Source organism: Adelges cooleyi, unplaced genomic scaffold, assembly GCF_023614345.1.
Source record: "Adelges cooleyi isolate 19-005CV unplaced genomic scaffold, UGA_ACOO_1.1 ACOO_flye_CR_arks_rails_tigmint_CR_PRNA_9, whole genome shotgun sequence".
NCBI lineage: Eukaryota > Metazoa > Arthropoda > Insecta > Hemiptera > Adelgidae > Adelges > Adelges cooleyi.
The window spans coordinates 7,878,434-7,892,872 of NW_026096579.1; the positions used below are offsets into that span (position 1 = coordinate 7,878,434).

Below are 14,439 nucleotides of genomic sequence, written 5' to 3' on the forward strand. Positions count from 1 at the left end.
TCAAATCATAAATATATTTTTTGATTTGAACAAAAACCAAAATAATAATTTTAAATACATTTTTGTTTGAACGAGTTATAATAACCAAAGATAATATTTTAATACCCACACTTTTAGTTTTTTGAAATAAGTTCTATGTGTTGTAAAATGGTGTTCCAATGATATCTATGATGTTATCTACTTAAAATATTGAATTTTGAAAATAATTGTACATTACACTATAGTATTATACAAAGTGGAATCATTAAAAAATATAATATTATCAAATAAAAATGTATTAAAGAAAATATTTTTCGAATTTCTTAATAATAAATTATTTTAGAAAATATCCTAATCAGATACAGTTATATTGAAGTATATTTCAACATAACTCGATATAATTGGTAATTATTGTTATTTGTGACTTAAATAACAATTCCTCAGGTTTCATACTTAAAAGTGTCAAGCTACTATTAATAAGCCACTAAAAGCTTTTGTATGGAAAATAATAATGATTTTTAATATGTTTAAGCTTTTTCAAAATGTATTTAAAACACACCTAATACTTGTATATAAAGTAAGTATCATATTTTTTGTACAATGCTGCAATCGCTGATGTTTATAAAGAATACTAGTGTCATACTTAACATAGGAGTTTGATTAACTTTTCCATATTCTAAAAAACTCCCAACAAGGTATTATATTATTGTCTACTTTGAAGTTTTTATAAAATTACCTTAGAGTGGTAACGAATAGAGATGGTTCTCTTTAATGATAATACCCATTTTACTGGTTTACTGTTGTTTTTTTTTCACTCTTCATCATCAGTAGTCAATCTTAAACTCTAAACCTTAAAGTAAACGGTAAAAGTCAACAGTTTAACATAATCAATATACGATTAACACCACATTTGACGAAAAAAAATAGTATATAGTGGTAAAAAATAAATATCAACCGACAGCTGCCGTTTCAATCAAATGCGTTTACGGGCTGTCATCTTTTTTATCTCAATAGCAGCCATCAAAGGACAGTCCGAGTTGCGATGCACAAACGGTTTTAAGTCTTGGTCTTGGTCGATATTTCTTTCAACGACACTTTCAAAATTGCACACACCCACTTCCGGCATGTCACTTCTAAGTTTGTGGAAAGTCATTTCGGTCGGTTTCACTATGTCTTCATCGGCGTCGTCCAAAAATCCATTTTCCACACAACTAGATATGGAAAAATAGTAGAATAATAATTAATGTTTGGTTTGATTGACTGACAAAATCCGGCCGAGAACAACCAAATGGATAATATATTTTAATACATAACTCCTTTTGACACAATATATATTTGTAGAAAGACAATTGATTTGCATCGGTCATTTGTAACAGCACATAACATTATTAGCGCAACCATTATATACATTTCCCGTCTCTTATTTATTATCTAAAGTTTTTATCTTGATTTTACTTGACTTTGAGGTGCTGACTTTGGGTATACCTAATTGGTTGATTTTCATAATACAAGATAATATGATACCCACATAATATAAGATGATCTTGTATAATAAATGTATACAATATACCTACAACAGAGGTATAACATTTATTTTATTTATGCTTATAATTTAACTTTGACTAAGAAATACCCCTTCAATTATCATGAGAATATATTATCAATAATTTTACTTTTGTTCTTAACAAAATACAAAAATTTGAATATGTAATATAATATACCTACTCTAAATTTCCAACTTAGTGTTTGTAAGTTTTAAAAACCAATTACCTACACATGGTTGAAACAAACGGATTTCAAGTTTGAACTCATCTTTTACAAATCCGTTGTTCTAATACAAAAACAACGACCCAAAAAAATATTATTTGTTTTTTTTGTTATGTTTTAGATTGTATTTTCAGCAGAATGGTTTAGGACTTTTGTATTTAAGCAAAACGGAAAGTCACCTATAATTTATAAAGTTGCCTTCCAAACCGATTTAAAAAGCTGTAAAGCTGCGAGCGTTAAAAAGCTAATATTTTGTTTTGTTATATTTTGTTCTATGTCTGTTCCGCTTAGAAACTATTTACACTAATCCTTATAATATCGGTGTGTAAATAATGCAATGAATTAAGGAGCATCCAGTTTGGAAATTTCAGCATGACTATAACGGTTTTTTATTTTTTTAAATTTAGATTTGTTAGTAGTGAATGCATATTTGTCGTTATGATTTTACCACTTTATAGATAACCGTTTAGAATTAAATTAAACCGGAAAACATGACTCATATCATAATCATAATTTTAGGTATGAAAAAAAGTAATTGTTTTTTAATTGTTTAATGCGATACAAGAATGTTAGCGACTGATTTGTTCACCAATATATTCATGACAAATTAGAAAATTTACCTTGTGGCCTCCCCTTACTTACTATATTGCAGCTTATATTACTACTATACTGAGATTTATATTGTTTACAAGTAGATAAGTACCCATAATAAAATCTGAGCATCAAACGTGTATAATAATAACTTTTATCACTTTTTTGTTTCGTTGAGATTTTCTTCTTGTCATATTTTAAAAGGCTCAACACAAACACCTCTTGACTATTGTAGCATGGCATGTTTAATGTTTACATTATGAGAGGCGCCTTGCCAATTATTACCCTTTGCTTAACAAAATACAACGTTATAATATTTTCTCTATAGTCATTGTACGTTTTTTAAACATACGTCCATGGCGTTTAACCCTTAATCGAATGGCACAATATTATTATTATTATTTAAGACAGTCTGATGCGATTGATATACTAAGAGTTGTAGTGTTCAGCCTTTAAGTATTAAAATCCAAGTATTGCCGTTTATCATGTGAAAAAATCTGACACGGTTTTTTAAAAAAATGTTTAACAATCAAATATGTTAGTCACTAATTATGTTGGCTCCCGAGGCACCCAAGTATCTGTTGTTTTGGAATTATGAAGTTTTTGTAAATGAGATCACAGAAATATTAGGTAGTCCAATTCAAAACAATGGGAGAGGCATTGCGTTGGAGAGAAATAGCTCGAGAGTTATAAGACATACCTACTTATTAAGAGTTCAAGTTTAGCGTTGAGGGGAGATGGAGATCGAGGAAGAGAAATAATTATACTTAGTGAATGTTATATAAATGGGATAAAATATGAAGTTAAAAATTGTAATCACTAGGATCAGTTAAGAGTTTTTATACTATTAAGGATCAAACCCTCATTATCTCTTAAAATAATTGAAATTTTGTAGCTTTACTTTTTAGACACACTTTAGTGTGTGTTATTTTACAATATTAGACAATATTCAATTTTTTTTCAAAGAGAATTACATTTTCTAAGATTCGACAATTCAATTTGTCCAATTTCAGTTGGTCCCGTGTACATATAGCTTCTGCTGGAGAAGGTCACAGACCTTTTAAAACATTTTAAAGCTCCCAGGAAAAACTAACCCCGTTACTATAATTGAGGCGCTCAGATGCCAAACCGATTAACTCCATAAAATTAAATTTTTCAAAGACAGGCAGTTAAAGTTATTTTAAACAATGTATGTAAGTACAACTGTCAATTTGCTTAGCGCACTTTAGTGGTAAAAAATTCAACTATGGAGTTATTTATCTTGGCTACTGAAAATTAAACACTTTTTTAATCCAACTATGCTATTATTTAGAATTTGAAGAAAAAAAGTGGAGTTAATCGGTTTGGCATCTGAGCGCCTCAATTAGGGGGGTTATGCCTTATTATTGGTTGCTGACGTTTTTTTATGAATCTGATAGAGTTTAGACAGTTAGAGTTTAGATAGTGCAAGCGATGCTGTAAAGGTCTTACGGCGAGTCCAAGGGTAGAAGCCCTGAGGGTGGTAGATCCAGGCCCCGGACACTGATAAAAATGTTCACAGGGAAGATACTTATCGCATAAAAACGCGACGGCCATAGTCTTAGAGCGTCGCAGTGTGACCATTTTCATAAAACTAAAAGTAGAGTATAATTTTTATACAAAAGTCAAAACAATAATTGATTTAATGACTAGAAAAATTGCTTTAAGAGATGTTAATATGAATTAGCAATTAAAAAATTTAAGTTATAACTAATTTAAACAAATATATTTTATAAAATACAAACCGTAGTATCAATATTTTAAACTGATATTACTAAATAGATAAGAAAAGGTAAGGGTACGGTCATTGTATGCCCCCTTTCAACATGGCCGTCACGTTTTTGTTTACTTTAAAAGTGACCTTATATGCTTTTATCTATTCTGTGGTAGATCCCGACACTCATCGATAGCAATACTCACATCGGGCAAATGGTCGGAACATCTCCGGGGTGCAACTTTTTGGGGGCGACCGGCATTGCGGTGGGGTCTTTTTTGGTCAGGATGTTTGGCTGTTTCTTTTTCACGCCGGCCAGGTCCTTGCTAATGAAATCGTCGTCTTCCGACCCGGAAGACATCAAGTCCTCGTACACGCCGCTCAAACAGTTGTCTTGGGCACAATACAGCCAGTAAACGATTTCGTTGACACGGTGTTCCATCAGCTTGAAGTATTCGACCATGCTGTACCGGTTCGGGTGCTGGTAATCGCCCAGAAGCCTCGACAGCGGGCTTCGGTCCAACCGTATGAGGTCGCACACCTTTTCCACGGACCGGCATATGCTTTCCCATTGGGTTTCCAACCGTTGCAGCTCACAGCGCATGCCGTTCAGGCGAATCGCCTCGTCTTTGTACAGTCGCGCGTGGCCGGCTAGTTGTTCTTGTTTGGCTTTTTTCTCTTCTGACAACTGGTCGTTTTTCTTACAAACCGTCTGCCTCGACTTTGCGATCGCGTTCTCCAAACGTGTCAGCTGCCACACAGTTAACAGACAAATTGTTTATTAATAATACATATTTTATAATCGTGTCAATGTAACGGATATTATATTGTATTGTATGCGTCGCCTAAAGTGCAACACCTTTATATCTCATTTTTTGGTCAAATCATCAAGTTGGCCACACTGTTTTATTTGAATTTGCGCTGGGAATCTACATTCTACAGCACAGATTTATGATTAAAGTCAACATACAACGCTATAACCGAATAATAATTGATAACAATATGGTTATTATGTTATTGAATGGTAATTAAAATTTATATTTTTCTCTCCTGTGAAGTGACTTTACTTTAGTTGAGAAAAACGAGATAGGTGTTGCATCTTAAGCGACGGTATATTATAACACTCTTGGGGAAAATAATAAAACCACCTATTGAATAAGAACAGTAATTCGTACAGTCGGCAGAGCAATATTAATCTAAAAATAATCGACACTTATTAGGCCCAATTCTGTTTTTTTTTTGCAAAATGCGTTTTTTAAAATTGTATTTTTATTTGATATTGTGGTAGAATATTGACAAGGTATGCACATTGGATACCGGAAATTTCTGTATTAGAAAAACATAATTTTATTTTACTAGAAAAAAAGACGAATATGTGTTATTTTATAAACCAATGTACAACTGTGATTAAAAAAGTCTTACAAAGTAAAATATTGTGATAACTACTTTTAAGTGTTGTAATATTCTTAAAGTTAATATTGTTTTCTGTAGAACACTTTTTTTTTTAGCATGTTAATATAATATTGTGCATGATAACAAATAAAAATTTTACATTTCAAACACAGACCAAGTGGATTTATTTATTAAATAAATATAAACTTTCAATTTTAAAAGTTTTCGTTAAAACAAAGGCCCAATTTTACAACTTTTAAAAAATTCCTTACGCAAAATGATAAAAAATTGTATAAATATAGATTTTGAAAATCCTAACCTTACTGATTATGTAGGTGTTTAGTGTTTCCATAAAATGAAACATCCTGTTAAGTGATTCAACGTAAAAGTGTTTTGTGAAAAAAAACCCTCTTTTGCATTGCCATTGAAAGTAATATTGGAAAAGGATGATAATGTGATATAATAAAACTGAACTTTCTCAATGTACTGTAATTGTTTTTAAATCGATTATATGCTATTTAAATAACGACAAAAGTTATAATATACCTATAAGTATTGTTATCATTGCACTTAAGTTATTGTGTACTTTAAATCATTATAAGCCATTTTCCTTTTACACTGTAGTTTATACACTAGGATCTAGTTAAAAAATCCCATAAAATGATTTTAGGTAAATAATAGCAAAAGAATTGATGAAAACGCGATTTTATAATAAATTCCATTATATTATGCTTTAATAATCTTTTTCGCTTTATTTCAACATTAAGTCAAGATTAAATGCGACATAAATTGTGTGTGCGAAGGCTTAATTTAAGACTTTTCTTGCTAGGGCGATAAGAAGAGTATTATATACTATGCCGCGGAGTTGAGAAATTAATTTCAAAGAAAAATAAAAACAGTGATCCTTCAAGATTGACAAAGTCTACCCTATTTTCTCTCAAAATCCCTTTGCTTATCTGCCAGTGCCTATATCATTTTTACATCTGACTTACTTACTTGTAACTTTTTTTATACTAGTATCAAACAGTTAATAATTGTGATATCATATTGTGTTCTTACATATAATTCAATTGCAACAAGTAATTCGAACATTGACTCATTGTTTATGTCCATTTTAACAATATTTTCAGTGACGTTGGCTATGTTTTGATCTCCTGCATAGCAAATTAAGTGTTTGACAAAATGTTCTGCTTCAGCTTTCAAAACGGCGAATTCGGTATTTCTTTCATTTGTTTGTTCCGAATCTTTCATTTTTCGTTTATTTGCTGTTTAAATTATTTCAGATTAACATTTGAAACTGAATCAGGCTATACTTTTATTTTTATTTTATCATTAATAATTGTATCTAACTATTCATTTTATCAAAATTGACATGTGATAGCAATTAGTTTTAACTTTTATGTAGACAAAATATTGTTTTTAAAGTAGATTTTTCTAAACAAAAGACTTGTCCCGTGTGTTCAGCAAGTGAGCGAGTTGATCGAGTACAGAAAACTTACTATGCAATACATAATTTACCATTTTGTCGAAAAACATTTACATTTTTGTGAGATGAATTGAGTCTGTTTTATATCATCTTGCAATCTCAATTTGTTCAACAACAGACTAAATTCGCGTTCTTTATTTAAATCGTCACTGACGTTCATATACAAGTCCAAACGTTCTTTTGCGTCGTTTCTGTTATCACAACACAAAAATTCGGTTTATTTAAACGATTTCTCGTAATAATACTACTTCGTAGTAGACAATAAAACCAATTATTAACAGTATGAAATATTTATAACAAACTTATTAAATATATATGTATGTCGAAAGAACGAAAATATTTAAATAAATAATTTCGTGTGTTAAAATTAATAGAATTAATTGATTCAATACAAAATTTAAACCGTTTAATGAGCGTTTTTACAGGCTCTGAAGCAGACTGTGCCGTAAATTAAAAAAAAATCAGTGTCACCATATCTGAGGGATAAGTCGAATTTTGGTTAAGTTGGTATGCCGCTTGTCTTAAACTTAATAACAAAGCGGTCCTATGGAGTGAAATCCAGAGGGGTCTAGCTAATTGAATTCCAGTTTAGAAAGTTCCAGTTGTTGATAGAAAAAGCAATTGAAATATTTCTACAAAAAAAAACAAAAAAACGGTATCGTTCAACTGTGAATTCATTTATACACGATTGAACGGTTTCTGTATGAAAAACGTCTCAAGGGAATAAAAAAAGGTACGCCTAAACATATTACCTATAGTCCTTTTATTTATTTTTTTACTTTTATAACTCGACGCAGGAATGCGAAAATAGTGTTAAACATTGTTGTACGATTAGGTTTAACAAAGAATACACATTTTACTTATACTCGAAGTTCTAGCAGAGTTGGGCATTACTTAGTTAATATTTTATTTAAATAATTTTTTGAATACAAGTTGATTGTTCATATAACCACAAATAACCATACGAATAATTATTGAATTGACTATTGTCCACGATTAACTTTTTCAATCATGCCCAACTTAACAACTATTATTCGCGTTGTCCATCTCTATCATCGACGAGCAACTTTTTTTTTTTTTGCTAAAAAAGTCATCCTACCTGTCTTTGTATGTCCTCGTGGTCTGCTCATTGAGGTCCGCAGTTATCTCTCTGCCTTTGTTTAGTTTTTTCATTAAACCGTTGTACACGTTTTGCTTTTGTTGTCGCCGTTTTAACAACGATTCCGCTTTGGACGTGAGCTCGTTTTGTCGGCTGATCAACTTATTGTATGTGCTTATATTCTGCGAGAGATACAAAACATTAAAGTCGACAACGTTTTACTTATTTTTATGGCAAATTGGTGTAATTAGCGTTTTTTGGAACAACCTACCGTAATCAGCTTAGGTCTGTGGCCCCCGTCTTTCTTGGACTCGTTCACTAGACCGGCCAGTTCGGCCTTCCATCTGACAATCTCCTTATCTATTTCTTTTTCGATGATTTTTTGTTCGGCCAATTCCACTTGCAATTTCTTCGTGTCGTTGATCGTACGCGTGAACTTGGCTTTATATTTTTTGTCTTTTTCCATTTTCAATTTGTTCATCGTCATATTCAAATCGTTGACCAAATTGTTGCGTTCTTCCTCCAACACTTTAATGGCCCATCTATGCGCACAACAGGCATAAGAAAATGGTAGTATAAAAAAACATAATGTTTATGTCAAGGGAATTGCGTGCAGTCAGTTTTGCATAGGCAATATCTAAGAAAAAGAGGTTTTAATAAATTTCGAACGTGTCAATTAATTTACCGGTTAATTTTTAAACGCTTCAAGGTATTGTTTTTTAAATAAAATACATTTTTCTATGAGTAAAAAGCCATTTTGGTTTATTTTAGACCAAAAAGCCAGACAAAATTTCAAGTCTTTGGCTACTTAATAGTTTACAAGTCAACTCTATATAGTATGTGATATGTCCCAATAAGTAATTTAAATTTAATTAAAGCACTATTGTTTATATTTACCGCGATAGTTTAAACTAGATAATCTGTCTTAGAATTGTCTATAATAGTATGTCCTTTAACCATAAATTTAGAGAATACAAATTTACAATTATTGCATTATAATCGATTTACTTTTAGGACACATAGGTACGCTTCTGACGTCAGTTTGAGTAATTTGCATACACTAAACGGGTAAGACGACAGATTAGATATAATTAGAAGTGGTAGTTTGCGTTAATTATAGAAAAATCGGTGTAAATGTTAGATGGTTTAAAAATAAAAATGTTTTTTAAAAAGATAATGATTTGCTATACTTGTCGGAAAAAAACTAACTTCTTACAAAAACTCTTTTCCATAGGAAATAAATATCACCCGGTATTTTTTAAAGAAACAAAAAGTAGTGTCTCTTTCTTAGCTTCGCCTCGAAAATAACATGATAATTTTTCTTATATCATAACTAAGAAAATCTGGCAAGAAATATCATGAAACAATTAATTTTTTATTTACATTACAATTATTTATCGAATAGACATATGCACAAAATCCTATTATTTGAAGAAGAAAAAAACAATTCTTTGCTCTTATAGGAAGACACAGATTTCAGTTACACTCTGTAGGCACATTTGAATAAGTTTTTATTATTCCAATGAAGTAAATCACTTTCTTTATGTACAGTTTTTTTTTGTGAAAAATCTAAACCTTAAATTATCAACTAGATATATTTTTTTTTCACATAAGGTGTGAATTAGAGGTGAGTACTTGTGTTCAAAATTAAATTGTACAATATTTTTCTTTTTAAACTTGTACAGCACTGTTGTTTTTACTTTCGATGGTTAGTTGGTCCATCGTCGATTTGGTTTTTCGTGAGCTCTTGCCGTCTGTTTAGAAAGCTATACTGAAGCAACTCAGCTTGGAGTATTTCACTTGTGTTATCCTCTTGAGGTATTATGTTTTTCGCCATTATGATCAAATTTTAGTTACCATACCATACAAGTCAAACACTAGAGTTTATTTCACAACAATTGACATACACAAAAATCATACACGAACACATTACATCGTTTGTACAAGTATTTAAATTAACATTTAAAAAACTAAACAATAACAACAACATGCGAGTCATAGCATATATTTAATACTATCACAATAGCGTGTGGTAACTAAAGTGAAATGTCGTATTATTTAGAATATCATAAACAAGCCAATTAAAAAGTGGAATCCACCTTAAAATGATAACATTTGATCTGTCCCATTTATATAGTTGAACAATTTTACCATAAACGAGGCGGATCGAAAAAGTTCACTTATTTCATTTTAATTTTTGACTTAAAACTAAAATATTCTCTTTTAATTTTCATTTGAAAAAAAATAATATTACCATTATTATAATGAAATAGACACGTCTAAATCTGTCAAAAAAAAACTGTGTATTAAAAATTAATTACTATAATTATTTCTATTTCTCTATAAAAGTGCCAGCAGCTGGATGTGAACTCAAAAAAGTAACTTTCCTTTCTACGTTAATGTCTCTTAAACGCTGTTTTTAACAACATGATGACTATCTTCAAATAGTTTTTAAATAGTCTATAATTGTTACCCCACGACTTAATATTACACAAAAAATTAAAAATTTTACAAATAAAACCTTTTTATTGATTACTAAAGAAATATTGTGCTATTAAAAATACCTAAAAAGATAATGTTATGATAATTATTATAGCACGATGATAATAATGAATTATATTTCTATTTTACACTGGTCGTTTGGAAATTACGTTGTATTTTAAGACAAATCTGTATGATTGTACATTTTAAAATGATGCCACACTTTTTGATTCTAATTTAAAACAAAATATAGTAGGGTGAAGGAAGGTATTTTCGTGGCATAAGCAATTTCGTGATATAGTTTGTTTGATCGTATCGCGTAATTCCCTATTAGAAAATTGTCTTGAAAATCACACTGATTGTTAAAATAACTGTTATTTTATAGCGGTAAAAAAGTTTCAAGTACATAACAAAATTGTCGCATTTTAATTTTAAACTGTCAGAAATGGATAGTATTATATTTCAATGTTTATATACATTTATACTTATACTCACTAGTACAATACACTTGTACATTTTACATAATTTAAAATATTACACATGGTGTTCAATAAGTTTTATAAAAACTAGAGTTCTTTGTGATTGTACACCTGAAATAGTTTTTATTTTTTTAAAAACTATATTATTTTATAAAAGTCAAATTAACTGATTTTACACCGTTTTGGTTTTGTTTTCAAAATTGTGTTGAACGTCAAGTGAAATAATCAAATGCACTTTTTAATTTTGAAAGCGTTTTTTGCCATTTCTTTAAGTTACCTACTTCATTACAAGTTTCAGCCTCTGGCATTATTCTTATTTTGAATCGTTCTAAGAACAATGGGAGCGCCCTACTGTTGTTTTCTTTCTTTTTGTTCAATAGACAATAATAATTGATTAATACAAACAAATCAATTGTATAATTTGTTCAGTTATTTTACTATTAAAGAGTTTCTATTAAACAATTTCTATAAAAGCAATATATTTTATATGATAGTCTGTTGTCACTAATGTAACAAAATAAAAGTTTTTATTTAAACACAATAACTGTAACTATTTGGTAGGTTTAACACTAAAGTCGTTAAACTACAAGCGGAAAATAAAAACAAAGAAAATATATTTAAAAATTATTGGAAAAAAAAATACCAAACATATTTTACCAGCTAAGTATATATTGATTATTTTTTTTGAAGGGACAGATTCGAAGAATACCGTGGAAAAAATGGATTTATTTAGATTATGATTCTTAATAATACAACAGGGTTTGTGTATAACCTGTCAAAGCGGACACTTGAATAATTTGTTCATTTTAAAGGTGTTATTTATTGTGATTCCATTGTTAAGGATGAGTTCATTCATCTTTGGGCCTTGTTAAGTACCCTCGATAAAACAATTCTGGCTTATATTCTGAATGTATAATAATATGAAAATTAGTTAAAATAATTAGTAATCGCGAGTCTCGACAAAAAAAATGTATATTATAATATAGGTTACATTAATTGTTATTTGTAACTAAGTCAAAAATATATTAAATTCAAACAAATTGGAAGATATATTTTGTTCTGGTAACAATTTAAAACGTTAGTTAAAATGGTTAATGATATTAAAGGCATCAGTATTTATTTTTTTCGGTAAAGAGTTTTAATGCAACTAACTAAATAGAGTTTAAATGTCATTAAAAAAAAAAACGTGGAATTTTGGAAAGTTATAAGAAGCTGTGTGTTTTTTGGTAATTTCTGCTTGGGTGTTATGTTTTTTTAACCGTCAAATATTATATATGTAAACAACAGAATGTACTTAACGGATTTCGACCCTCGGACCTAGATTAACTATATTTTTTTTGGTACCTAACAAAATTCCTGTCCCCCATTTTAACAATTGCCATCAACGTTGGATCAAAATTTTCACTTTTTTTATTTTATCTTTATCGAAAAAGCCGTGACAATCCCAAAATCCTTATGGTTGGCCTTATTGCGCCAACTATTGAACGAACGACAACACATTTTGTAAATTGTATCGCAAACGATTTTCCCCAAGTACAACATTCAGCTATTTACATATACAACAGCTGCACGATAAACAAAGTCATCAACAACACACACACACACACATACAAAAAAACCTTCGATTTATGACCTTCAAAACCACTTTATCTGCTCATGGAAAAATATCATGCAACTAAACAGCACAGACTCAAATATTGACATAGCAGCGTATAACTCAAAGACTACAGGCCTTAAATTATACACTGGAATAATAAAGAAACGTTTAATTTGGCATTAGATAAGTATGGTAATAAATAATGATAGGAAATAAAGGAACCGTGACAAAAAAAAATATGTGTATTGTTTATGAGTGCATGTTTAAATAATGAATTAACAAATTTGTTTATGTCCAAAATCTTAATCACTTTGTAATTTAAAAACATAAGCACAAACGTATAGGCGAAATGTTTGTTCACACGAGTGAAGTTTGTAGATCTGGTAGAGTTTCTTCTTGGAGTATCATATTTTGGAAAACCGGAGTTCATTAATTTAAAAGTTCAACTATCTTACTTTTGTGTTGATGGCGTCAATCTGTCATACTTAATCCAGTTTGGATGATCACATCCGAGGAAACTTTTCTGTCTAGATTGTGTATGTGTAAGTTTGAATGTTAGAGATAATTGTACAAATAATGTATATTATAATCTATTACTATGATCACTAACTAATCTCCAACTTTCTTTTTAAATATTCCCTAAAACTATATTAAAATAAATAAATAATAACTACAAACCCTAAACATAAATTGTGAAGGCATTCATATAAAATACAAAATCTAAACATTAAAGGTAGTATAGGTTAATTTATTAATATTAACTGAAATTGAAGAGCGCCATTCCAAAACTTGTTCAAGTTAAACGAGTATTAGTTATTTTAAGATAAGATACAGTTTTGGAGTGTGTCGCCATTAGTATATGTCATGAGCTAGACAATGATTGCCAATTAAAAAATCGCCCATCTAATACCTCACTTAGTTTATTAGTGGTGATGGAAGATTAAGTGCTTTGAAGACCAAAGTCATCATGGTTGATTCCCATAGTTTGAAAACCGTACTAAGAAAAAGAATCTGAACGCGTTCTAGTCGAATAGAATGTATTCTTCCCGGTCAAGTTGTACATAAAAACAATTTTTCTTCATAGCACTAGAATATTTTTACAGAATTTAAATTGGACCATTCTATAGAGTAGAACATTTGTCTGGTTTTTTTGGTCTAAAAAAAAGCAAACATAGCTTTTACTAATAGAAAAAAATATTGAAGCTAAAAATAATACCTCAAATCTGGTTATTTGTCATGGTGGAAATTGATCAAAACCTTTTTCCCACTTTAATATTGCCTATAAAAAACTCCTTAAAAAAAGACCGCATGCAATCCCATTAACATAAACCTTTTTTTCTAAAGTATATTTTTTTTTTATAGCAAGTGTTGAAGGTGGAACAAATGTACCGCTGTGGATAGGCACGATTCGAAATTGTTAGTTTCATTCGTTAAATGTATAATTAAATTCTGGTCGGATCGGTTGATTGTAAACAAATTAGGACAAATATGTGTCGTTCGTTGTAAAAGTGAATCATCTCCTTGTAATTGAATCTTGAAATAACCGAGCTTTTTGTAAATTAAGTTATGTGTAAGAAAAACACAAGTATGTATTCATTCGGTGTTTTCTATTTTTTTTATTGTTTATTACAAATCGAAGGTTATACAAATCTGTAGTAACTTAGAAAATGAAACCAAAACTAAATATGTAATAAATAAATAATTTTTGACATGAATATGTCTTATGACTGAAGGTCATTTTGAAAATTTGCCCGTCACGTTTTGTGTCACAGTGCTGACGTCATTATGGAGTATGGAGAAGGAATTGTGGAGGTGAATTAATAGAGATAATAGATT

General features: G+C 29.9%; 1 protein-coding gene across 1 annotated transcript; it reads right to left on the minus strand.

The window, feature by feature from the left end:
- Window positions 1–656: 656 nt before the first annotated feature.
- On the minus strand, window positions 657–10,042 carry LOC126847108 (uncharacterized). Its single transcript, XM_050587161.1, has 7 exons — window positions 9,747–10,042; window positions 8,318–8,588; window positions 8,047–8,228; window positions 7,002–7,138; window positions 6,521–6,726; window positions 4,276–4,820; window positions 657–1,190 (listed from the first exon to the last, which is right to left on the minus strand). The coding sequence occupies exons 1-7, from the start codon at window positions 9,881–9,883 to the stop codon at window positions 953–955; spliced, it is 1,716 nt and encodes a 571-aa protein (XP_050443118.1). The 5' UTR covers window positions 9,884–10,042; the 3' UTR covers window positions 657–952.
- Window positions 10,043–14,439: the final 4,397 nt, after the last annotated feature.

Bases quoted from the DNA above. Each gene is read 5' to 3' on its own strand.
- LOC126847108 (XM_050587161.1), bottom strand. From the start codon at position 9,883: ATGGCGAAAAACATAATACCTCAAGAGGATAACACAAGTGAAATACTC. The intron at 7,139-8,046 runs GTAGGATGACTT...TTGTGATAACAG, and splicing joins ACGAGGACATACAAAGACAG to AAACGACGCAAAAGAACGTT. The intron at 1,191-4,275 runs GTGAGTATTGCT...TTCCATATCTAG, and splicing joins GTTCCGACCATTTGCCCGAT to TTGTGTGGAAAATGGATTTT.